The sequence below is a fragment of the Giraffa tippelskirchi genome, chromosome 5, assembly GCF_054371585.1.
Source record: "Giraffa tippelskirchi isolate mGirTip1 chromosome 5, T2T-mGirTip1v1.2.pri, whole genome shotgun sequence".
Classification (NCBI taxonomy): Eukaryota; Metazoa; Chordata; class Mammalia; order Artiodactyla; family Giraffidae; genus Giraffa; species Giraffa tippelskirchi.
The window spans coordinates 104863599-104889836 of NC_137279.1; the positions used below are offsets into that span (position 1 = coordinate 104863599).

At 39.4% G+C, this 26238-nt stretch overlaps 2 protein-coding genes across 18 annotated transcripts in view; one reads left to right on the top strand and one right to left on the bottom strand.

Annotated features, from left to right (window-relative positions):
* Positions 1-4360, bottom strand: part of WDR3 (WD repeat domain 3) — a 38300-nt gene extending 33940 nt beyond the window's left edge. For 3 of the 10 annotated variants that reach the window (XM_081492954.1, XM_081492950.1, XM_081492946.1), the window contains exon 1: positions 3540-3578. The gene's annotated coding sequence lies outside the window, so the exon portion shown is untranslated. Of the gene's footprint in view, positions 1-3337; positions 3579-3769; positions 3876-4082 lie in introns of those variants that run through there. The other 7 variants (XM_081492955.1, XM_081492951.1, XM_081492947.1 and 4 more) reach the window with 4 other exon arrangements.
* Positions 3703-26238, top strand: part of GDAP2 (ganglioside induced differentiation associated protein 2) — a 99983-nt gene continuing 77447 nt past the window's right edge. For 3 of the 8 annotated variants that reach the window (XR_014054595.1, XM_081492956.1, XM_081492963.1), the window contains exons 1-5: positions 3703-3873; positions 12039-12281; positions 13934-14073; positions 23131-23284; positions 23670-23758. Coding sequence is in view for 7 of the 8 variants with exons in the window: in XM_081492956.1 (XP_081349082.1) it covers positions 12106-12281; positions 13934-14073; positions 23131-23284; positions 23670-23758 (559 nt within the window). In the remaining variant the exon portion in view is untranslated. The other 5 variants (XM_081492958.1, XM_081492962.1, XM_081492959.1 and 2 more) reach the window with 5 other exon arrangements.

Sequence of the window (26238 nt, forward strand, 5' to 3'; positions counted from 1 at the left end):
AGGTTGATCCTTGATTTCCAAATCAGGGCAGCCACCTTCCCTTGGCACACACAAAAAAATACAAATTGCACACTATTTTTGACAGATGCCATCGTTCCTGTGTGACTGAGTAGGACACTATGTGTGTGCTGCATGCTAGCTGCTCAGTCATATCCGACTCTTTGCAACCCCATGGACTGTAGCCCTCCAGGCAAGAATACTGAAGTGGATTGCCATGTCCCCCTCCAGGGGATCTTCCCAACCCAAGGATCAAACCCAGGTCTCCAGCAATGCATGCAGATTCTTTATGGACTGAGCCACCAGGGAAGCCCGAAACTGTCAAGTCAGACAATACTCCCCTCCATCTGCCTCCTGTTTATAGAAAAACTTTAGCCTCCTAAAGTTCCCTGAGTTCCAAGGAGCAAATTTAATCAGAAGTGAGAAAATGCAGAAACAAAGAAATTAATCAAGACAAATATTAATAATTTAGCCATTAAACAAAATCAAGGACCTTTAGTTTCTTCTCAAGGACTATACAGATGATACTGAGTCATATCCTTGAGCTATTTTTCAGATATTGATATCCCCACCAGGAGAAAGAAGTTAACTGCATGATGACCACCGGCACTTATACCCCAAACTGGCTAGACCAGGTTGATGGTGTTGACTCCCAATTATCATGTCCACCAGCTGATTACACATCCCACCTCCCTGTCCTCATTTTGTCTTTATAAACCTTTCCCTGAAAGCCAATTGTGTGTGTGTGCACGAGGATCGCCTCCTTCCGCACCACCCCACCCCACTCCACATTCTCCTTGTTTGGGCTCACAATATAAATGTTGCACTCTCCCTCACTACAACCCCGTGTCAGGACATTAGCTTGAGTGCCCACGGGTGAGTGGATCCAAGTTTGGTTTGGTAACAACTGCACTAAATCAAATTCACTGGAAACACTTGATTATGGAGGAAAGAGACAACAGGTGAAGGAAATAACAAGCTTGTCTATTGTATGGAAACATGAAAAGTATTCCCTGAAACACCTGTGCAACTAAAACCCACAATACTAAACATTTTTTCGGAGCTGTTTTTTTGTTGGTGGTAGTGGTTCAGTTTGGTTTAATGCTACAGGGTGTCTTTTTCAGAGTACAACCTCTTGTTTTAGTTTAACAGGGCAATATTCAATGCTTTTGTTAATATTCTTCTTCGCTGATATTTTAATGACCACCCACTGGCTTCATTTTTCTTCTAGGAACCAACATAAAGGCAGTTAAAAATGAAGGAAAAATATTAACATGGCAATAATGCTCTTAACCTAGGCCATTTGATCAATTCTTTCCCAATTTGTCTTATTTTCCTGGCCCCAGCCCCTTAACTGTAATTGTTTCTTAGTAGTCTCTGGCCATCTATCACAGTACTTTCCCTGGAGACTTCACATACCATGCCTAGGCCCAGGGATTTTCGCATCTGTTTCCAGTCCTGCCCACAGATGTAATATTAACTACAGAGCTCTGAGAACTTATCAGACATCTCCATCCAAATACCTTATAGTCTCACATTTAGTATGTATAAAAACAAACCTAACTTGCTTCCTGAACCCTATTCATTTTTTTTTCTGACTCTGCAACACACAACTCTCCAAACCATTCAGGTGCAAAACTTTGTAGTAACCTGTGGCTCATTAATAATATGATTTAAGCAACCAATACTTTAAGAGTGCTTACTATCTGGTAACTAATACATAAAATGTATATAACTGAGTAAACGTGCAGTTAATTACCTACAGTAGTTGAGTTAATTAAGTGGGTTAATACATGTAAAGTGAAAGTCACTCAGTTGTGTCCGACTTTTTGTGACCCCATGGACAATATAGTCCATGGAATTCTCCGCCAGAATACTGGAGTGGGTCGCCTTTCCCGTCTCCAGGGGATCTTCCCAACTCAGGGATCAGAACCCAGGTCTCCTCCGTTGCGGGTGGATTCTTTACCAGCTGAGCCACAAGAGAAGCCTGAGAATACCAGAGTGGGTAGTCTATACCTTCTCCAGGGGATTTACCCAACCCAGGAATCAAACCAGGGTCTCCAGCATTGCAGGCAGATTCTTTACCAACTGAGCTATCAGGGAAGCCCTAATACATGTAAAGCACTTTAAAAAGTCCTTCACAATTACCTTGCACAGTACTATTCTTACCCCATTTCACAGACAAGGAATCTAGGCAGAGAGATGCAAAATAGCTAGCCCAACATCATTCAGTTGGTTTTAAATGCCAAAGCCAGGTTAGACTCTAAACTCCAACAAATTTCTTTTTTTAGCCGCTAAACTACTTCTCTTTGCCTCTGTGCTCTCTCTTCAAAAACTTCTGTTTCTCTGAAGTAGGATCCTTTCTCTCTTTCCACTTCTTTCTGTTTCAGCTCTTTATCACTGGGTTCCTGCACTAATTTTCTATGTAGCACTCCCACCTCCATGTTTTTCATTCTTTCCTTTTTAAAAGTCATTAATACTACCTGACTAATCTTTTCAAACATGCTGTTCCTACCCTGAAGCCCTTTAAGGGCGAAACTGCAGTTCCCAAGAATTCATCCTACCTATTCCTCTTTACATCTCACATAACCTTGTCTGTCAGGCTAGTTGGTTTCCCTCCCTGTCCTGTTACCTTGCCTTCCTTCACACTGTACTTAGAATAACGTGCATTCTCCAGTCTACCTAAGTGTTTTCCTCTGAGACCCACTTCCTTCGAGGCTAAAATATTTTGTATTGTATCAATACTTCCCCTATCTTTCATACAACTTAGTACTGGTCACTTGTGTCTCACATGCATATATTTCTACCCTTTTTGGGGAGAGTTCACAACTTAACCTTTCTCTATGCTCCTACCACCCCTGCTTCCTAAACCACAGTACCCTAAAACCTGCTTCTATGATGCGCTGCAAGGCTGGACCGCGGTAACAGACCTGTCTGCTGCTGCTAAGTCGCTTCAGTCGTATCCGACTCTGTGCGACCCCATAGACGGCAGCCCACCAGGCTCCGCCGTCCCTGGGATTCTCCAGGCAAGAATACTGGAGTGGGTTGCCATTTCCTTCTCCAGTGCATGAAAGGGAAAAGTGAAAGTGAAGTCGCTCAGTCGTGTCTGACTCTTAGCGACCCCATGGACTGAAGCCTACCAGGCCCCTCCATCCATGGGATTTTCCAGGCAAGAGTACTGGAGTGGGGTGCCATTTCCTTCTTCAACAGACCTATCAGACGTCCCTAGACCAAGTCTTTAGACAGGAGAGGCTGAGGTGGGGGTTCCGGACACCCACCACAGTACCAGAGCATCTTTAAGCGAGCCCTGCAGTCGCCGGTCAACCCGTTCTACACTCACCGGTGAACCTCTGGCGTCCGTCCGCGCCCTCCCGGAAGGCGGTGGGGCACTCAAAATAATCCAGGTGCTCCTCTACCCTCAAGACTGGCCCCAAATCCCCCTGCCTCGTCTGCTGCTAGGACCACGAAGGCCTCTGCCGGGACCAAACAAATCCGAGGGGCAGAGCAAAGGCTTTCGACCGCAGCAAACCTACGGCACCTACCTGGGCCTCCACGCGGCTCGAGGAAGATTAAACCCGCCCACCGAACCCACCCCTTCCGGGTCCGCTCACGGACCCTCTTCCGCCCAACGTTCCCTTTGCCTTCTGGGGGAACTGACGTAAGAGCCGGGCTCTGATTGGTGAGCATCAGCCGGGAGCGGAAGGCGGTGTTTCGCAGCTCACGGCTCCTGCAGCTGGTCATTCCAGCCTCTTGGGACTTTGGCTCGTCTTACCCGCCTAACGCCTGGCAAGGGCAGTCCGGCGAGGCAGCTCGGCCGCTTTCCACGAGAAACTTAGCCCGTCACGCCTGCCGCCCGGATGGAACCGCCGGAATGCTGTGAGAGGCGGGACGGAGGCCGGGAGGAAAGGCGGGGCGGAGCGGGCCGGGGGCGCGACGGGCGGCGCGCGGGATTTGGCCCCCGCTGTGGGTGCGGGCGGAGAAGGCTGGTTCTATCCGTTCTCTGCAAAAAAAGAGCCTGATGCTTCTCTTGCTGCTGTTGCTCGGGTTCCTCTCGCCCGAGGCGCTGTCAGGGACAAGTTACCCACCAGAAGACAGGGCAGGCAGAGCCGGGCACGAGGAACAGTGCTGCTGTTGCCTCCGGGGAGACGCGCGCCCTGGGATGCAGATGAAATTGGGCGGCCGGGTGCCTGCTGGTTGTAGCCCCAGAGTCGAGTCTGTGTGGTCGTCCGTGTGGACTGGGCGTTCCACGAATCGAGAGCGGCTCGAATCAGGGCTGAGTAGGCACCGAGCCCAGGATGCTGAGTTGTCTGGATCCCCGCAGTCCCTGGAGTGACATTGGTCTGGCTTTTGGTTTCCGCTCCTTGGCCGCAGGAGGGGGAAGTGACCAGCGCTGACTCCTCCTTGCTTGGTAATTGAGGCTTTAGGTGCTCTGTTACCAAGTAGGAATTAGCTTTTCTCTCTTCTAGTTCCGTCCGATTTATTCTTGGGCAGCCTAGAAGTGCGCTGCACAGGAAGGAGTTCTGATATCTGTAGCTGTGAAAAATTAAAGTTAGCATATAGCTATATAAAATAAGACTGTCCCTTCACTTACTGTACAGGATAGCTTCAGCCAGCCTAGAAATTAGACTTTTACCTATATTATCTGATTTTCTTCAGGCGTTTCTTGAGTTTTTAAGACATGTTTACCTAGTCTGCCGTATTCAAGAAAATTGCGGTAGTAGAGAATGGATATGATTAGGCTGTAAATAGATGTAAAAGTGTAGGTGTTTGAAAGAAGCTTACTGTGGGTTGGATGAACGAGAAGGGAAGTAATTGTAGCAATAGACTATTATTTCAGTAAGTTTGATGAGGAATGGAGCCTTTAGGTGAACGTGTATGGGAACCTGGTCTTCCCAGGTGGCACTAGTGGTAAAGAACCCGCCTGCCAGTGCAGGAGACTTAAGAAATGTGGGTTGGATCCCTGGGTGGTGAAGATCCCCTAGAGAAGGAAATGGCAACCCACTCCAGTGTTCTTGCCTGGAGAATCCCCATGGTCAGAGGAGCCTGGTGGGCTCCAGTCCATGGGGTCACAAACAGGCAGACACGACTGAAGCGACCTAGGATGGATGGAGGTATGGTTAATATGTCTTAAGGTGATGTGCATTATATTACATACATGAAAATGTGTGTATTTATATATATGAGAGATGAATGTGCTTCACTAGTCTAGATTCAGTCTTGATGATACGCTTTGGATTATCTGATTCTAAGAAATCTATTTTACAATTGTGTAAACTGTTGATAACTAATGTAAATACTAAATAATTTTGTCTATAGACATGGAAATGTCTCTTAGATGTTCGGTTTTGCCTCATATACTTTGGGTTCAGTATTCTTGATCTATTAATGTACCTGATTTATGGGCCTCCCTTTATCAGCCATCTGGCAGGTTCCTTTGTGAGTTAAAATCTTAAACCATGTTCATTTTTGTATTTGAATGAGTCATGATTTTCTCCCAAAAATTAATGTTATTAAATATTATGGGGAGGGACAACCACAAATAGAAAAATAATTTTAATAAAAGTTGTTTTAAGAGCAACTGTGAAGAGTGCTAAGATAATGCATCTTATAAATTCCCAATACACCGCTTCAAGAGCATAACCTTAGTTTTCAAAGTTTCAGACTTGCTCAATGTATGAATATTGTAATTGACACATAGTAAAGTTCTTTTAATATAAAGTTGATAGTATTAACTTACCATTGGAGCTTGTGCTCTGGCTGGTTTTGAATGATGGTGTTAGATTTGACCTGGGTCATTGACACAGCTTAGAAATATTTTTGTTATACTGTATTTATTGTTGACATAATTTGACTGCTTCCATTTGTTCTTTTGTGCAGAAGTATCTAATGTATCCTGAAATTTTAAATATTGAAATACAAAGACATAAAGAATGGTAAACCTGTAATTTATGCAAAAACAGTGAAATAGAGCTGGTAATTAGTGGAGATCAAAAGCACAGACCAGCAACTCTGTACTTTTATACAGGCCTGTCTAATCAATGTAAGCATTTTGAAGAGCAAGAAGACAGATTTGGAGTTCTTTTCTCTTTTAAATGGTATCGTTTTCTCCTTATTCAAGCAAAATTCGGGTTTTTTTGAGACAGTGATCTAAGATGTTCTGCCTGATTCTGCCCTGTCTTGAACATTAAAAATCTGATCTCTCTAGCCAATCCAGTTAATCTTATAAAGCACTATTTAGAGGACTTTTTAAACTAGAAGATGACAAGATTTTGAGAAAAAAGACAAGCTACACTGTAATAAGAACTATTTATACTCATTACAAATTTGAATTATAGAAGATACATTGTGAGTTCTCTTTATCCTCATTTAGGGAGGTACTGAAGACAACCCTTAAGATAGTATGGCTAAGGAAGTAGGTCTGATTCTGGAATCTTCTGTTTGTTCTAGGTAAACTTTCAGATTCTGGGTCATAAAAGTCTTGCTTCAGGAGCCTTTTTACTAAGGTTTTGTGTTTGCTTATGAACCTGTTTAAAATACAGAAATGATCAATTGATTTTTCAGTAGAAAGTCCCACTCCTCTTTAATGCTATCCAAAATTCTGTATGTGTGTGTGTGCTCAGTCGTGTCCAACTCTTTGAGACACTATGGACTGTAGCCCACCAGGCTCCTCTGTCTATGGAATTTTCCAGGCAAGAATACTAGAGTAGGTTGCCATTTCCTACTCCAGGGGAACTTCCTGACCCAGGAATCAAACCCATGTCTCCTGCACTAGCACATGGATTCTTTACCACTGCACCACCTGGGAAGCCTTCTGAAATTCTGTATACAGCTGTAGATTATTATAGCCTTTCTCTCCTCTTTCCATCACCTAAGCACTCTGTATTCCTTTATCAGTGGAATTACTAATTGAGTCTGGAAAACCCCTCAGATTTATTTCCAGATCAGTGCTTGTATGAGCTCATGTACTCACAGTTTGGTAAAAGGGTGTTTATCTTTCTCAAAGGGGTCTGTGATCCCAAGAATGTTAAGAACCCCTGTTCCTTAAGGATCAGGGATCAGGTTGTCCTGACTAGCTTGGCTTTGCTGCTCCATTTGCCTTATTGCCAAGGTATGTGTGTTGAGGGAAGGGGGGATTTAAATCTCTTTTTAATGAGAAAAATATGTTTCTGTTTAGAGGCGGAACTGAAAAAGAATTCACCCTTTGTTAAATACCATGACACTTTCATATAATGCCATTAAACTTTGCCCTACAGTAAGATCTCTGAATACTTATTACTACTCATTTATATTATACTGACAAGATGTGGTTGGAGATGTAGGAGAACCACCAAAGTGTACTAGCAAAGAAGATAATAGAGTTTCAAGGAGGGAATAATAAATAGTAGATGCAACTAAAATTTAATTAAATTAGCTCTTGGAATTGACATTTGGAGAATTATTGTTGACCTTGAAGAAGCAGGTTTAGTCTTGTTACAAAGATGGAAGCAGAATTGCAGTGGGTTAAGTACTTGGAGGAAAAGAAAGAGCTGTGAATCAGATTACTCTTAAAAAGTTAAATGGTGAAATGTGGCGTTTGTTGGTATTCTGAAGAAATGGGGTAGGAAAAAAAAATTGGAGTAGGAGACTCAGGGGAAGGAGAGATCAGATGTTGCGAAGGGAAACTCGATGTTCTTACCTTCCCTTAGAGGAGATCTAGTCAGGTGCAGTAAAAGGCTTAAATGAAGGTGATTTGGCAAGCTTGCTGCTGCTGCTAAGTCGCTTCAGTCGTGGCCGACTCTGTGTGACCCCATAGATGGCAGCCCACCAGGCTCCCCCGTCCCTGGGATTCTCCAGGCAAGAATACTGGAGTGGGTTGCCATTTCCTTCTCCAGTGCATGAAAGGGAAAAGTGAAAGTGAAGTCGCTCAGTCGTATCCGACTCCTAGCGACCCCATGGACTGTAGCCTACCAGGCTCCTCCATCCATGGGATTTTCCAGGCAAGAGTACTGGAGTGGGATGCATTGCCTTCCCCGTTGGCAAGCTTAAAAGTGTGAAATACACTGAAAATCCCTTGCAAGTTGAAAAGAGTGAATGAAGATAAGAGACATTTTGATTTGTAGAGAAGGTAATTTGAACAATGACTTCTCTTTTCTCAGAGCATCAGGAAAAGAAGGGAAGCAATGTGATATGATGTAATGGAAATGGCATGGGTTTTATTGTCAGCTGGTCTTCCATCTGGATCTCAAGGTACAACTTACTAGTTCTGTTACCTTGAGCTGGTAATTGAATCTCTGGGTCTTGAGGCTCTCATTGTAAGATAAGAGTTCTAATACCTACTTTGTGGGATTATTGTAAAGATTAGAAAGCTTATTTCTAATAGATCTGATACCTCGTGGCTCACCATACCTTCCATAGTGGCTTTCTTTTGTTTATTTAGTGTCTTAGGCCTTTTGGTACCTTAAGGCACCCAGATGTCCACTTTCTGCTCTTCTGCTACTTTTGGTCTCACCTCTCACTTTCTGGAAGAGACATGCTCTGCTTCTTCAGCCTAAAGAGCCTCCCCTTCTTTGTTGTAGTAATATGTACTTATTGCTATGATTATAAGTTTGTGCGATTTTTGTGGGGCTGTCTTTTCCATTAGAGACTCAGCACTTAACAGTGCTTGAATGAATGAATGCCTGGGACATAATAGGCAAATAAATATTTATTACCTCACAGTTTTTATGGGTCAGGAATTCAAAAGTTGCTTAGTCGTGTGGCTCTGGCTCAGGGTTTCTCATGAGGTTGTGGTCAAGGTGTCAGCTGGGGCTGGAGGATGCAAGGTGATTCATTCCTGTGTCTGGCAGTTGATGGTGGTTGTTGGCAGGAACTCAGTTTCTCCACACAGGGGCCTTTTCATGAGCTGCGTGAGTGTGTCCCCACATCACGAGAGCTCACTTCCCCAGAACAGGCAGTCCAAATGAGCATGGCGGAAGCCACAATATCTTTTATGATCCATCCTTGAAAGTCACACACTGTTGTTTCTGCAATATCCAGTTGAGTACATTGGCCAGCCTTATTCATAAGGAAGAGGTCTACACAGGAGCATTCACATCAGAAAGCAGGTATCATTGAAAGACATCTTGAAGGCTGTCTGCCATGGATGCTGTGTGGAGTAGCATAGTCATCCAAGAATGACTCAAACAGTTTTCTCTCAGTGTTGATGGAGGGCCCAGCTGACATAAGAAAACATGCATTTGTTTTGACAGCAGAGAGAATAATTTCTGATTTTTCTTTCCCTAATGGCACAGGAGCAGAATCAGAGAAAACAGATGTTGGGTTGATCTAGGTGTTAGGGATTAACAAATCATTACAAGGGCAGATAAATAAGAGTGTATCTTAATTCAGCAGTTTGTGTCTGATTTATCTGGTGCTCATTAGGGAATCTTTGACAGTTAGCATCTTGGTCTTTGCCACATGTGAAAACATCTGTATCTCAGCAGTGGTGCGGGTGATTTTCATATTGACTGAGAAGGTTATAACACGTAGCATTTATTGTGCCTCGCTTTGTGCCAGGTGGTCTGCTGTGCAATTTTACAGATGATAATCATTTAATCCTCAAAAAGAACTGTCATTCTAACTCTTTTAGAAATAAGAAAACTCTGGTTCAGAGTCAAGGATAATTAATTATTAGGTGGAAGGTCTTAGACCCAAACTCAGGCCTTCTGATAACAGAAGTGTGAACTGTTAGTCAGTTGTTTCCAACTCTTTTTGACCCCGTGGACTGTTGCCCACCAGGCTCCTCTATCCATGAAATTCTCTAGACAAGAATACTGGAGTGGGTAGCCATTCCCTTCTCCAAGGGATCTTCCCAGCCAGCGATCAAACCCAGGTCTCCCGCATTGCAGGCAGATTCTTTACCATCTAAGTCACTAGGGAAGCCCAGAGCCCAAGCTTTTACCAACCTGCTTCTACCTCAAAGTGCAATTTCATGTGGAAATTTTTCCCTTAAAATACTAAATAAACTGGATTCAAAATTGTATTATATGTACCTATCACAGAAAAAGGTAGGAACTACATCAGATTTTGAAAGTTTTTTCTCCCCTTTTTGGTATTTTTCAAGTGTTCTATGAGTATTACCTAGAATTGGAGAAAAAAGTTATTTTAAAGTAAGTGGTTTTGTCCTGTAATTTGACATTCAAGTTTGCAAAGTGAAAGTAAACTTTTAATGGATTTTTTAATATTTTGGTTAAGTTTCAGCATGAAACTAACCTCCAAATTTTGCCTTGGGACTGAGTCCTTGGATCTTTTCTTTATTTGCGTTCTCTGTCTCTGTGGTCTTGCCCAGTTTCCATAGGTTTAAATAGCATCTATATGCTGAGACCTCCAATTTTAAATTTTACAAATTTAACCTGATTTCTTCTTTGTGCTCTAGCCTCAGGTAACCAGTTGCATGTCTGATACAAATACTTGAGCATATAATGAGCATTTCAAACCTAACACATGCAGAAACATAAGGAAAAAAAGACCTTGATTATTACTCCACCTGCAACCTACTCCAGTCTTCTCTTTCTCTGTAAATAGCATTACCGTCTATTTGACTGCTCAAGCAGGATATCTAAGGGTAATCTTTGTTCTTTTCCCTCACCCCTCAGGTGCATTTAGAAGGTCTTGTTGACTCTATCTTCAAAATTCATCCAATTCTAACCATTCCTCACCACCTTCATCACCATTTCACCTGGATTACTCCACTTGTTTTCTCTTGGCCTCTGCATTTACTCTTGCCCCCACTCAGTTTCACTGTAGCTAGAGTAATCTTTTCAAATATTATTTATATTAAGTCATTATCTTTATAGGGATCTTCTAATAGCTTGCCCTTATTTGTGTTACGATCTAAACCTCTTATCATGACTTACAGACTGATTCATCTGACCTTTCCTTGCTCACCAAGTTCATCACCTGCTACTCATTATTTAGCTCATTCTACTCTAGCCAGACCAACCTCCACACTCTTCCTGGAACAGAGTACCTTCCCTCCTGCCCCTTTGGCCTTTGTACTTGCTATTGCCTTGGTCTGGCACACCCCCCTGGAGCTTTACATGGCTTGCTCTCTCACTTTATTTAGCTCTCTGCTCAAATATCACCTTTTTCCTCATAATACTTATTGCCTCCAGCCATTCTGTTAGATTCCTGCTTGCTTGCTTGCTTGTTTGTGTTTCATGTCCTTCCAAGGAAGCATGAGCTGTCTAAGGGACTGCGTAGCAGGGACTGCTCTATCTTATTCACTGCTGTGTCCCCAGTGACTAAAACAGTGCTTGACACCTAACAGATGCTTCCCAAGATGTATTGAATGAGTGAATCTACCGTTTTACTGAAACAGCTGTTTGACTTATTGGCAAATGAAATATCCTTTTCTCATGTTAAATTTCCCATGAGCTCTCTGTGGTACTTGACACTGTGTGTCTTCCTATCACTCTTCTTTTTTAATTTCTACATTTCTGTACAACCAACCTCCTACCACATCAGTGTCTCATACCCTATATTCTCTTAATCATTAGATCCTGTTAAGGCTTCCTTATGTTGCCTCACAAATCTTATTTTCCTCTCCTCCTCCTTCTCTACATAGTTTAGACCTTTGTTATCTCTTACTACCTGATTGCAGTAACCTCCCTGCTTCTCACCATCCACCTTAGACTGAACTCTTTAAGTTGTACATATTATTTATCTTTGTATCTCTTGCAGTATGTAACACTCCCCTCACCCTGCCAGTAGCAGACACTCAAAGAATGTTGAGTGAATAGTCCTGTGTTTCTGGAGAGTAGAACTGGTGGGCTGTGTGATTATTTAAATGACTAATTCTTTGAAAGTAATTTATGTTTAAATAATCTCTCTTTCTTTCTACTTTGAAAAAAACAGTAGTAATTCATTGTTGTACATTTGATTTTTTAATGGACTATGTAAGTGACTATAATCACACAGTGTCCTATTGGAGCAATTCACAGTAGAGTTTTGTTTTTTGCTCTAAAAGAAGTAAAGTAGTATCTGTGCTTCTCTATTAAAATGATTCTTTCTTTTCTCTTAAGCTAAAGTCTCCAGTGAATATTGAATTGCTGAGAAATTTTGGAAAAGACAAGCTGACGTTTCCATTCCATGGATCCCTTGGGTGCACCTTCCCAGTTTGTGGATGTTGATACACTACCAAGCTGGGGCAACTCTTGTGAAGATCAGTTAAATGCTTCTGAGACTGCAGCTGAAACATACCAGGAAGAGACTATTAGATCACCTTTTCTTTACAATAAGGATATCAATGGAAAAGTGGTTCTTTGGTAATTCCTTGTTTAAATCATATTGTGATATAATACTCTCATAATTTCTTCTAAATTCTTTTTTTCATAATTTTTTTTAAACTCTTTTTGTAAAACCTCATTATTGAAATATTACTTTTCATATACATTTACAGCTTTATTGAGACATAAGTGATATACAATAAACTTCACTTAAAGTGTGCAGTTTGGTAAATTTTGACATGCATATACCTGTGAGCCAGTCATCGGAATCAAGATAGTGAATACATTTATAACCCCCAACAGTTTTTTGTGTATCTCTTGGTAATCCCTTTCTCCTGCTCCTCCCTGCTTCTACATCCCCAAGCAACCATTCATCTTTCTGTCACTATAGATTAGTTTGCATTTTCTAGAAATGGAATCACGTACTTTTTTTTTAGTCTGGCCTCTTTCATTCAGCATAATTATTTGAGAATTGAGCTATATTGTTGCATGTATTGGTAGTAGTAGTACACTTCCGTTTATAAAAAAGTGTTTTTAAAAGCTGTTTTTAAAAAAGCTTCATTGAGATAGAGTTCATATATCATACATGCATGCTCAGTCACTTCAGTCATGTCTGACTCTTTGCAATCCTCTGGACTGTAGTCCACCAGGCTCTTCTGTTATTGGGATTTTCCAAGCAAGAATACTGGAGTGGGTTGCCATGCCCTCCTCCAGGGGATCTTCCCAACCCAGGGATCGAACTCAAGTCTCCTGCATCGCAGGTGCATTCTTTACCCACTGAGCCAACTGGGAAGCCCCAGTTAATATATTATACAATTCACTAATTTAGATTGTACAAGTCAGTGGTTTTCAGTATATTCACAAAGTTGTACAACCATCACCATGGACAGTTTTCATCAACCCAAAGCCCTGTACTCGTTAGCTGTCACTCCCTATCTTATACACATCTCTTAAGAAAGAAGCAAAGCAATGGCATAATGGTTTTGTGAGTTTCAAGGTTTTAGCACTTGTATTCAAGATCTGATATGGTATATTAGCCTTTCTGAGTCAGGAACAACTTTTTTACTATTGCTCAATCTTGGGGGCTAGTAAATAAATGTACCCACCCCCAACACTCTGCTCCAATCAACCACTAATCTACTTTTTAGCTCTAGATTTGCCTATTCTGGACATTTAATATAAATGGAATCAATTGTGATGTAGCATAATGTTCTTAAGATTCATCTATGTTGTAGTATGAATCAGTAATTTATTCCTTTTTATGGCTAAGTAATATTCCATTGCATGGGTATACCACATTTAGTTTATCAGTTCGTTAGTTGATGGACACTTTGGTTGTTTCCACATTTTGGCTGTTACGAATAATGTTGCTGTGTTTAAACTCTAAAAACCACCTACTTTCAGCTCTGTAAGATTTCTGTTACAATGTAACAGGCATATGGAAGAAGCCAAGGAATGACATGATAGTTTTATGGGTTTCACAGTTGTAGCACTTTTCATTCAGGATCTATCTGAGATGCCTTATTAGCCTTTCTGAATTAGGAACAGCTTTTTACTATTGCTTAAGTTTGTGAACTAGTAAAACCAATGTTGTGAAGGCAGTGAAGACAGACTGTTTTGAAAGAATCAGAAACTAACATTCTTATCTGCCTCCTCTTCCCTACACTTGCTCTTAATATTTGTTTCCTCAGGAAAGGAGATGTGGCATTACTGAACTGTACAGCTATTGTGAATACCAGCAATGAAAGTCTTACGGATAAGAATCCTGTGTCAGAAAGTATCTTCATGCTTGCAGGGCCTGATTTGAAGGAGGACCTCCAGAAACTTAGAGGTAGGTGGCTTGCAGGGCCTGATTTGGAGGAGGACCTCCAGTAACTTAGAGGTAAGTGAACTTTCTTAGGTCTGTTAGTGCTTAGGAAGCATATATTTTGATGTTTGAAGAAGTATAGTTTTCATTCTAAGTAGATGTAGCTCTTTTGTTATTGTTAAATTATAGCCTCTGATAAACCTACAATGTGTTAGAAACTGAATGCTTTTTTTACTGAGTTTTACTCAGTAAAACACTGTCGTGTTCCTGAATTTTAAAATGACAGTTGTCATAGCTGGTTAGACCTTTGGTTACATTTTCTTGGCTGTGGATTGTCTTGCACTGATAAGCCTTATAAAACAACTATGCTTTGTCTAAACTGAAGCTTTTTTTATTGAGTTTTGATATTGATAGAGAAATTTTTATATACCTCCTGGTATATAAAAGTGTATATAAGAATGTTGGTATATAAGAGTGTTGCACTTCTGTAATGAAATTGAATTACTAGCAAAAATCCAAAGTGCATTTTAAGAGCAAATACATTCTGGGTTAATTCTGTATTTGCTGTTTTTGTTTGTTTGTTTTAACAAGAATGTTATTCTTCTGGGAATATTTCTTTGGAATTGGAAACAGGAGGAATCTTGTTTACTTTATTTGCATTTATTTTATTAATTTGCCAACCTGGCAACTTTTTGTTATTGTTATTTGAGTGCAAAGAGAATATTGTGAAATTTAGTCATCCCATTTTATAAAAAATATTTATGAAATAAAGCAATTTTTCTTAAAATGTACACAACAAATCCCATCTATATAAGTCTTTCTTAGACCACTGCCATTTAACACTGACTATTGGTTTCTAACCTAATAAAGATATTAGAATTTGAACAGGAACATTTATAATGTTGACCATGAGAGAAGGGATAGAGAGAGAAGAGTTAGATTATCTGATCAAGAAAGTAAACTTTGATTGTGAGGGCAGAAGTGGGGAGAAAGCCCTCAGTTTAACTAAAAGCATGATGCCATGAAAAACATGTAGAAATTACAAAATGTATTAGGGATAAAACTGAGAAGTTCTTTGAAAAGAGTAACAGTAACTGGTCTGGAAAAATTCCTGATGGCCTCTGTGTGTGTGTGTCTGTGTGTGTGTGTGTGTGTGTCTGTGTGTGTGTGTGTCTGTGTGTGTGTCTGTGTGTGTGTCTGTGTGTGTGTGTGTGTATTCTCACACCTTAAATCTGGACTTAAGACTTTTAAAAAAATAAAATAATGAAATTTAAGTTTACAAAATAAAAACTCAATTTTTAGTAGCATATCTTTGGAGAGTCTTCAAGCTGAGGTTCATATTATAACTCTGTCCTTGACTAACTATGTGACTTAAGACCAGTTACTTTGCCTCTGAGCCTCAGTTTCCTTATCTCTAAAATGGGGATGATGATAGTAGTCCCTGATAATAATCCCTACCTCAGTTCCTGACACATAACAAGAGCTCAATGAGTATTTGAAGATGGAAAAAATTATTATCATGAAGAATAAATTATGTAATGGATATTAAGTGCTAGGCACATCCTAAGTGTTCAGTATTATATATGGTGCTAGCTACAGGCCTCGGTTGTATTGCTTAATGAATCAGTGCCAACCTGGAGAAAGATTATCAGAGATGCACTAAAGGGCTAAATACTTAAGTCTGTCCTCTTTTTAACTTTTTTAATAACAACTTAGTAAATGATTACAAAGTATGACTTACTAAATCTGTAGATGATAAAAATGGTGAGAGGAGTAACAGAGGAGAGACATTAGGCTATAGACTAAAGATTCTTAAATATCTGAACTGACTGGAAGTATGAGCCAAAAAACGGAAAAATTGACAGGGATGAATATAAAAGTATTGCAGTAAGTTTAAAATATTAATTACCCAAGTTCAGAATGGGAAAGCTCAATCTAATAACTTTTCTTAGGTAAGAATTTGCTGTCTCAGTAAAATGGCACTATCATCATCCACCTCATTTCTCATGCAAAAATCTTTAGGGTTAACACTTTGCTCTTTATTTTTCCCCACGTGTCTGTCATTAAGCCCTAAATCAATCTTGAATCTCTCTGTGTTACCACTGCCTTCATCCTAGCCTGTGCTGCCATCATCCCTGTGTGGATTATAGCCATTGCTTTCCTCCCAACTGGTCTCCCTATATCCATTCTTCTCTTAAATCTGTTTTCCGCATACAGGAAGTATTTTCTTTTTAAATTGTAAATCCCTTCTTATTGCTCCCCTGCTTCCAAACCATTTAGTGGCCCCTCATTACACTTAAAATAAAATCCTGACTCCTTATACTGGTCTCCAGGGGCTTGCAAGATCTCACTCACTCACTTCCTGGTCCCCTTTTACCTTCCTCAATGTGCTTGAACTAAACTGATCTCGTGTTGCCTTGTTATCCAGCTCCTTTTCAATTTTGCATGTACTATTGTTCTCTCTTAATTCTTAATTCTTATTCTTAAGTCTTTCCTTACATCTCTTCCTCAAAGCACTATTTTCTTTTACTTCAGAATTGATCAGTCTACCCATGGTATATGCTTCCAGCCTGCAGTACTTCTCTTGGAGCTCTTAATTGTAATTTTATGAATTGTTTATGTAATGATTATGTCGCCATTAAACTTTGAACTCCATGAGGATGGGAACGGCATGTCTTACTTACTGCATGTGTACCCAGTACCAAGAACAGTAAAGGCATCCTTTCAGTAGCTAATAAATAAATGAATAGACGTTCCCTGGAATTTTAACTTATGAGACTCAGAGGAGATAATGCATCATTTCTACTGAAAACACAAATAGTATCAGATGCATCATTTTATAATGTCACAAGTAAAGATTTGTTATCAGCTTAAAGTAGACAATTATATCTATAAGATGTTTGATGTAATCCTCATGATAACTACAAAGAAAAAAACCTATGATAGATACACAAAAGGTAATGATAGATACACAGAAGATAAAGAGAACGAAATCAAAGCATACTAGTTAAAAAAAGCGATACAGTAAGAGAGGAATAAAGGATAAAGGACTGAAAAAAAAAAACTAATAAAACAGTTAACAAAATGACAATAATTACCTATTAATAATTATTTTAAATGCAGAAGAACTAAATTCTCCAATTAAAAGACACAGAGTAGCTGAAGGATTTAAAAAAAAAATTCCAACAATATGCTGTTTACAAGAGATTCACTGTAGCTTTAGTGACACATACAGGCTGAAAGTGAAGAGACTAAAAGATAATCCATGCAAATGGAAACCAAAAGAGAGTAGGAGTGGCTATACTTATATCAGATAAAATAGACTTTCTGTCAGAGTTGGTGAGAAGAATATGATGGTAAAGGGATCAATTCATCAAGAGGATATAACAGTTGTAAATATGTGTGCACCCAGCATTGAAGCACCTATGTATCAAAGAGAAATATTAATAGAACTGAATGGAGAAATAAGACAGCAATACAGTAATAATTGAGGACATCATTGCCCTACTTTAAACACTGGATAGATCATCCAGACAGAAAACTAGTAAGGAGACAGCAGGCCTGAATAACACTATGGTCCAAATGAACCTAACAGACATGTACAGAAAATACCAGAATATACATTCTTCTCAAGCATACATGGGACATTCTCTCAGGTAAATCATATTGGGCCACAAAGCAAATCTTATCAAATTTAAGAGACTGAAATCATGCAAAGAATCTTTCCTGACCACAATGGTGTGAAACTAGAAATCAATAACAAAAGGAAAATGAAAAAAAAATCCCAAGTATGTGGAAATTAAGCACCATACTTCTGAAAAACCATTGAATCAAAAGGGAAATCAGAAACTTGAGACAAAGAAAATAAAGCATGCCAAACTTATGGGATATAAAAAAATTTTTTAAACCCAATTGTAAGAGAAATTTACAGCAATAAATGCCTACATTAAGAGAAGAGAAGAAGCTGAAGTTGAACGGTTCTATGAAGACCTACAAGACCTTCTAGAATTAACACCCAAAAAAGATGTCCTTTTCATTATAGGGGACTGGAATGCACAAGTAGGAAGTCAACAGGCAAATTTGGCCTTGGAGTACAGAATGAAACAGGGCAAAGGCTAATAGAGTTTTGCCAAGAGAACGCACTGGTCATAGCAAACACCCACTTCCAGCAACGCAAGAGAAGACTCTACACATGGACATCACTAGATGGTCAACACCAAAATCAGATATTCTTTGCAGCCGAAGATGGAGAAGCTCTCTACAGTCAGCAAAAACAAGACCGGGAGCTGACTGTGGCTCAGATCATAAACTCCTTATTGCCAAATTCAGTCCCTTGGACTGCAAAGAGATCCAGCCAGTCCATCATAAAGGAGATCAGTCCTGGGTGTTCATTGGAAGGACTGATGTTGAAGCTGAAACTCTAGTACTTTGGCCACCTGATGCAAAGAGCTGACTCATTTGAAAAGACCCTGATGCTGGGAAAGATTGAGGGCAGGAGGAGAAGGAGGCAACAGAGGATGAGATGGTTGGATGGCATCACCGACTCAATGGACATGAGTTTGGGTAAACTCCGGGAGTTAGTGATGGACAGGGAGGCCTGGTGTGCTGCAGTTCATGGAGTCGCAAAGATTCGGACATGACTGAGTGACTAAACTGAAGAGAAGAGAACAATCTCAAACAGCCTAATTTTAAGCCTCAAGGAATTAGAAGGAAAAAAAAAAAAGATCAGTCTAAACCTACAATTATCAAAGGGGGAAGGAAATAATAAATGTTAGAGCAGAAATAAAATTAGAAAATAATTGAAAAAAAGCAATAAAGAGTTGACTTTAAGACTAAAAAAATAAAAATAAAAAAAGGAGAAATGTTTATCCAGACTAACCAAAGAAGGGAAAAGGACTCAAATGAAATTTTAAATGCAAGTGGAGATATTACAGCTAACTCTATAGAAGGACAAAGGATTATAAGAGACTAGTATGAACAGTTATTTGCCAAAATATTGGATAACCTAGAAAAAACATAACTTCCTAGTGAACATGCAACCTACCAAGACTAAACCATGTTGCAGCAGAAAATCTGAAAGGGCAAAAAGAGTAAGGAGTTTAGATCAGCAATCAAAAACCTCCCAACAAAGATTACCCATGACCTGGTGGCTTCCCTGGTGAATTATACCATATATATACATATAGAGAAGAATTAATTTCAATTCTTTTCAAACTCGGTCAAAAAGTTAAGAAGTGCATACTTCCAAACTTGTTTTACAAGGACTGAAAACAAAGCCAGACGAGGAAACTACAAGAAAAGAAAAATACAGGCCTATATCCCTGATAAGTATGGATACAAAAACTCTCAACAAGATAGTAGCAAACCAAACACAGCAGCAATTTAATTATATCATCCTTTCAACAGATGAAGAAAAAGCATTTGACAAAATTCAACACCTCTTTCATGATAAAAACTCTTAAAATATTTGATGTAGAGGAAACATACCTCAACTAGCCAGAAGAGTTAGACAAGAAAATGAAACAAAAGGCATCCAAATCCAAAAGAAGTAAAATTGTTACTGTAATATTGTTAATATCCACTCAAAGCCATCTATAGATTCAGTACAATCCCTGTCCAAACTCCTGTGGTTTTTTTCACAGAAATAGATAATTCTAAAATCTTATGGGACTACAAATGACTCCAAATAGCCAAAGAAATCCAAAGAAAGAAGAGCAAAGGTCGAGGCAACACACTTCCTAATTTCAAACTATACTACAAAGCTGTAATAATAAAACTGGTAACATCAGTTCCCTTTCTCTGATGTAGGTTTTAATTTTTGTGAGTAAATCTTCCATAATATTTGTGAGAAAGGTGAAAGGGGGCAAAACTATTGAGATCTTACTTCTACCTTCAAACTTAATTGGTAGTTTGGATAGAAATAAAATTCTAGGTTAGAAATTATTTTCCAGACTTTTGAAGGCACTGCTCCATTGTTTTCTGTTTTCATTATTGCTCCTGAAAAATGTGATGTTATTATTCCAGATACTTTGTATTTACTGGTTTCTTTTCTGGAAACTTTTATGATCTCATCTTTATTTCTGATATTCTTATATTGTGGTATGGTCTAGTTTGGTTATTTCATGCACTCTTTGAGTCTAGAAACTTACATCTTTCCATTATGGGAAATTTCTTGTTTTATTTGTTCAATAATTTCTTTCCCTCTGCATTCTCTGACTTTGAAGAAACCTGATTGAATCTGTACCTCCCGTTTAATCCTCCACGTTTTATATCTATTATCTCTTGTCTTCCATCTGTTTATTTTCTGGTAGATTTCCTCAACTTTAACTTGTCTAATGAACTTTTTATGCCTGCTGTCATATTTTTCACTTAGCTATAGCAATGAGATAAGTGCCTTTTCCTGTTCTCTGAATATTTGTTTTTTAAAATATAACCTTCTGCTTTTGTTTCAGATGTGCTATGTTTTGTTTCTCTCTCCAAGAGCAGTAATTATGGTGTTGGAAGTTTTTTTGCTCATTTTTAAATTTTCCTTCCCAATATTGTCTTTTTTTTCTTGGCTGTGCTGAGTCTTTGTCATGGTGCGTGAGCTTTCTCTAGTTGTGGTGAAGGGCTTCTCGGTGTGGCGCGTGGGCTCAGTAGTTGCGACATGTGAGATCTTAGTTCCCTGCTGCTGCTGCTGCTAAGTCACGTCAATCGTGTCCGACTCTGTGCTACCCCATAAACGGCAGCCCACCAGGCTCCTCCGTCCCTGGGATTCTCCAGGCAAGAATACTGGAGTGGGTTGCCATTTCCTCCTCCAGTGCATGAAAGTGAAAAGTGAAAGTGAAGTCGCTCAGTCGTGTCCAACTCTTCGCAACCCCATTGGCTGCAGCCTACCAGGCTCCTCCGTCAATGGGGTTTCCCAGGCAAGAGTACTGGAGTGGGGTGCCATTGCCTTCCCCGCTTAGTTCCCTGACCAGGGATCAAATCAACGTCCCCTGCATTGAAAAGCAGATTCTTAACTACTGAACCACCAAGCAAGTCCAAACAATGTCTATTTTTTTAGCATTTGTCCTCTGCCTTTTCCTTGCTGCATTTGTGAGAGGCTTAGTATGTCATGCAAATTACCAGGCTGGATGAATCACAAGCTGGAATCAAGATTGCTGGGAGAAATATCAACAACCTCGGATAGGCACATGGTGCTCTAATGACAGAAAGGGAAGAGAAACTAAAGAGCCTCTTGATGAGGGTGAAAGAGGAGAGTGAAAAAGCTGTCTTGAAACTCAGCATTAAAAAAACTAAGATCATGGCATCTGGTTCCATCACTTCATGGCAAATAGAAGGGGAAAAGTGGAAGCAATGACAGATTTTATTTTCTTGGGCTCCAAAATCTCTGTGGACGATGACTGGAGCCATGAAATTAAAAGGCATTTGCTCCTTGGAAGGAAAGCTATGCAGACCTAGTCAGCATGTTAAAAAGTGGAGACATCACTTTGCCGACAAAGATCAGTATATTCAGAGCTGTGGTTTTTCCAGTAGCATTGTACAGGTGTGAGAGTTGGACCCCAAAGAAGGCTGAACACCAAAGAATTGATGCTTTTGAATTGTGGTGCTGGAGAAGACTCTTGAGAGTCCCTTGGACTGCAGGAAGATCAGACCAGTCCATCCTAAAGGAAATCAGTCCTGAATATTCATTGGAAGGACTGATGCTGAAGTTGAAACTCCAAATGCTTTGGCCACCTGATGCAAAGAGCCAACTCATTGGAAAAGACCCTGATGCTGGAAAAGTTGAAGGCAAAAGGAGAAGGGGACAGCAGAGGATGAGATAGTTAGATAGCAACACCAATGCAATGGACATGGATTTGAGCAAACTCCAGGAGATAGTGGAAGACAGAGAGAGGAGCCTGGCTTGCTGCGGTCCATGGGGTCATGAAGAGTTGGACACGGCTTAATAACTGAACAACAACAGAAATAGTTCCTCACTTCTGGTGATCCTCAAGTGTCAGCTTACTCAGCAGGGAAGAATTGAGAAGCTACTGGGAAGCTTTGTGTGCACAGGCAGGGGTCAGTAATTGCTTGGTGGATCTTGAAGCAGATGATGAGCAGGAACGCTGTTGTTTCATTGAGGAACCATCCCTAATTTATCAGAATCTGTAGGCCCTTTGATTTGAGCCTCTTAGTTTCCTGAAAGAGAACCTTCCAGGGGTATAAGCATGAATGTCTGTGTTAGAAGCCACTTAGGAGCAGAGATCTGGAGCTATTACTCTTGAGTATAACACTTTAATGAAATCCCATCTTTTCAGCCGGGCCTGGGGTTCTGGAGTCCAGAAACTCTCTAGCTCAGTATCTCCTGAGAATAAATCTTCCTGTTGCTGTGGTGGTAAAGACGTCATCACCTGGCTGGGGGAGAGGTTGTTGCAGATTGAAAGTTTTTATACAGACTTTTAACTCAGACTCTTTTTAGATCCACTTCACAGTATAGTCTTCGGAAGTTCTTAGGACCTCCAATTTCTGAGCCTTTTTAGTGTTCTTCAGTAATAACTGGAACAATAATATTAATAGCTAATTTCTGAATTCACTTTGCGTATATTAATAACTCATTTAATCCTGTGAAGTAAGGACTACTAGTGTCTCTCTTATATAGGAAATTGGCGGCCAAACCTTTGTCCAAAGTCATAGCAGGAACATGGTAGATTCAGGATTTGAATCAGACCAGTCTGTCTTCTCTCCAGCACTGCCTTGCAGAGCACACCAGTTTGCTTCATACTGGTCATCCCATTTCTGCAAGCAGTTAGGTTTCTCTGCTTTGCTTAATCAGTTGCTTCTAGTCCACTGACTTTATTCCTTCCAAAATTTTTTTGGTGTGTTTTTCTGCTTCATGTTCTCTCTCACCCTCTTTGTCTCCATTTTTATACCTATTGTATTGCTTTACTGTCATTTGGTGATTAGAGACAAATATTTGTGTTCAGTCCATATTTTTAACTGAAATTTCTCAAAGTTCTTAATACTTTCTCTGTTTCATGCATTGTTCTGTTGGTTTGTTGTTGTTGTTATTGTTTTTCCTAATAACTCCATGACTTACATATTCTCCATTATTCTCAGGTTGCCGGACCGGTGAAGCAAAATTGACCAAAGGATTTAATCTAGCTGCCCGGTTCATCATTCATACGGTGGGACCTAAGTACAAGAGCCGCTATCGCACTGCCGCTGAGAGTTCCCTGTACAGCTGCTACAGAAACGTACTCCAGCTGGCAAAGTACGGCTAACTCAGTTCCTAGACATAGCATGCCGTATATTGTTAAAGGCCCTGTTTTAAAATGAAACCTAGCTTTGAAGTCAAATTTTGAGGAATTTAGATAATTTTGGAGGACCCTGAAAGTAGAATTCATCATCATCTCAAACTTGACAATAAAAGGAATGGATTTAGGTGACTTGAGAATTCAACCTGTTCCCATTTTACTCAGAAAGTATTTTCCCCAAATGGTACCATTAAGTTACATATTAAGATAATTATTACATAGTGCAGTTGGGTTAACTATGGCAGATTTGTTGAAGGGACAGGAAAGGAGAAATAAAGCTGTATTTTTTATTTAGTTATTCTGAAGGTTTGTAGTATTTTTGTGTTTTCTGTTTGATTGCAGAGAGCAGTCCATGTCTTCTGTTGGGTTCTGTGTCATCAACTCTGCAAAACGAGGTTACCCTTTAGAGGATGCAACACACATAGCACTTCGTAAGTAATGTTGGGGAAACTATATAAATTAGCATAACGTTTCCTAAGTAGAATTTGGGATGCTGTACATGAATTGAATTTAAAAAGAAAAGATTTTTATCACTAGTTAAATAGTTATAGCTAAAGAAGATTTTGTTGTTTAACTGATCATGGCACCCTGGAGGGAAGTTTGTAATGACCGATTGCAGAGCTCACAGTTTACTTTCTAGGTTTGACATTTTAATCCATTTGAATAAAGGCTTAGAGAAGTTACCTATTACGTTTGAAAAATGATACCAAGCTGAGACACATTTGGTATTCAAATCATAATTCAGAATAATCTTAGCAGATTGCAACAATGATGTCAAAACAGATTTTATAATATCAGATTGATATAGCACTTTGCAGTTTAAACAGTAGCTTTCACATGTGCTATTTAAATATAAAACCCTGCATTTAGGTTTTTAAAAGACTAGACCCAATCATTATGAGGCAGAATGTCATATATGTTATGTGAAAATATGATACTCAACTCTAAGCAGTCCCTGATCTTACTGTCTTATACAGGTTCAGACCACATCTCGAGTTTTATATATAGTTCTCCATGTCATATCTCATGAGACTGACAAATTGGAGGGCAAACAATTTGAAACATTAGTGGTATTTCTTCTAAAGAAGAGTATGCTCTTAGCATGCATGGTACCCAGATATCTCAAGGAGTCTTATGTGGACTTATTCTGTGTGACATTTTTAGAGCAGTAGTTCATAACCTTTTTGGAAGTCGTCATAAACTGCAATGAGCACCTGATGAAAGAAAGCTGTATACCCTTTCCCAGAGGAATGTACATACATAGGACATTTACATGCTCGTTCAGGAAGTTCACACATCCTTGTAAAGATTGTAGGTAAGATGTGCAACTTTACAAGATAGGTCTAAGACCAAGTGACAAGGAGGATTTGGTCCCACCTGAGATGGACTATCTGTAATAGAAAGATATTTTAAGTGATTTTTTTTGTCATTCAGAATGTTCACACCAAGGCTAAATGATCATTTTATTTGGGAGGGAAACTATACGAGATCATTTTACAACCCCTTTCTATTTCTGGAATTTAAAGATGGGAAGCTGGAAGTCTTATATTCACCAAAAAAATTACAAAAATGTGTGAATGTATGAAATTATTATTACTATTACTAGATTATATATCTAGAATTTAGAGTGAGAACATATTCAACCTTAAATGTATTTAATGATTAGTTATTTTGAAAACTAAAATTCTTCTTATTCAAGGATTTTATAGTAAATTTATATATTTTATAGTTAAAGCTTACATACATTATACTTACATTAAGCTTCTTAAGGAGCAGAGATCTTTTCTTATCATCTGTATATTTATAGTACTTTACAAATGGTCCTTGCTGAAGAAATACGTATCTTAAAAAGGGATAAAGAAATTCCATTTGATTTCTTCCATCAACCCTGAGCTTTAAATAGTGTAGTATCTGTTTTACAAATAAAGAGGCTGAAAAAGTTATCATGTTCTTAGAGTTATGCAGACTTAGAACATATATCCAGGCCTTCTGACTCCCAAGTCTAGTAACCTGTGTAACTCATTATGCTTGAGTTAGGACTGCTTTGGTGGGAAACTACTATGTTATGGCTAGCATGCATGTATTCTGAGTGATCCCTTACCAAAGCAAAGTTCCTGCCTCTATATAATTCTTCCTGGCAAGGCTTTTGGCAGGTTTCAACTGTCTCTCGTTTCACTTAACCTGTACCCCGTATCTCATAGTTTGAGTTAGGCCTTTTGTGTCTCCGTTTTTTAGTGAAGTAATCATATGGATTAGAATTTAAAGAAGCACCATTATTTTGTAGAAAAGGCTCTGAAAAATGAGTTAAGACTACTGGTTTTTGGTCCCAGTTCTACTAATCTAATTCTAGCTCTGTGGCCCCCAGAAAAGTCATCTGATGCAGTACCATAAGGGAGTCAGCTTTGAACAGTAATTGTAGAAACAGCAGATAAAGATCAAAAATAGGCATAAGGGACTTTGGTGAAGCAATTTCCAGAAATTTAATTAGCACAAAGGAAATGTAAAGCTTTAAAATAAACAGGTTAACTTGTATTTTAGAAGACCTACTTGACTTATTACACCTTAAATCTAATAGCAAAGCTATACCATTTCATTTAAAAACACACACACACACACAAACACAATTGTGCCCTTTGCCCATATGCTTTCTGAGCATCTGGGAAATAAATGGCCTTTAGGCTTTTATAGCATATACGGGCCAAAAACAAATCTAAGGATGTGACTCTAAGTCCTTAGTTCCAAAAGCTGTCTCACTTACTATTATTGAAATTTATTTCACCTGAAGTCTTAAGTAATACCTTCTTGATAGTTGTACCAAGTCTCTTTATCATTTTATTTTTCCTTAGTTCATGTGCAGTTTAGTTTTTCTCCAGAAGAAACCTTAAAGAACCATCTGCATTCAGATAAATTT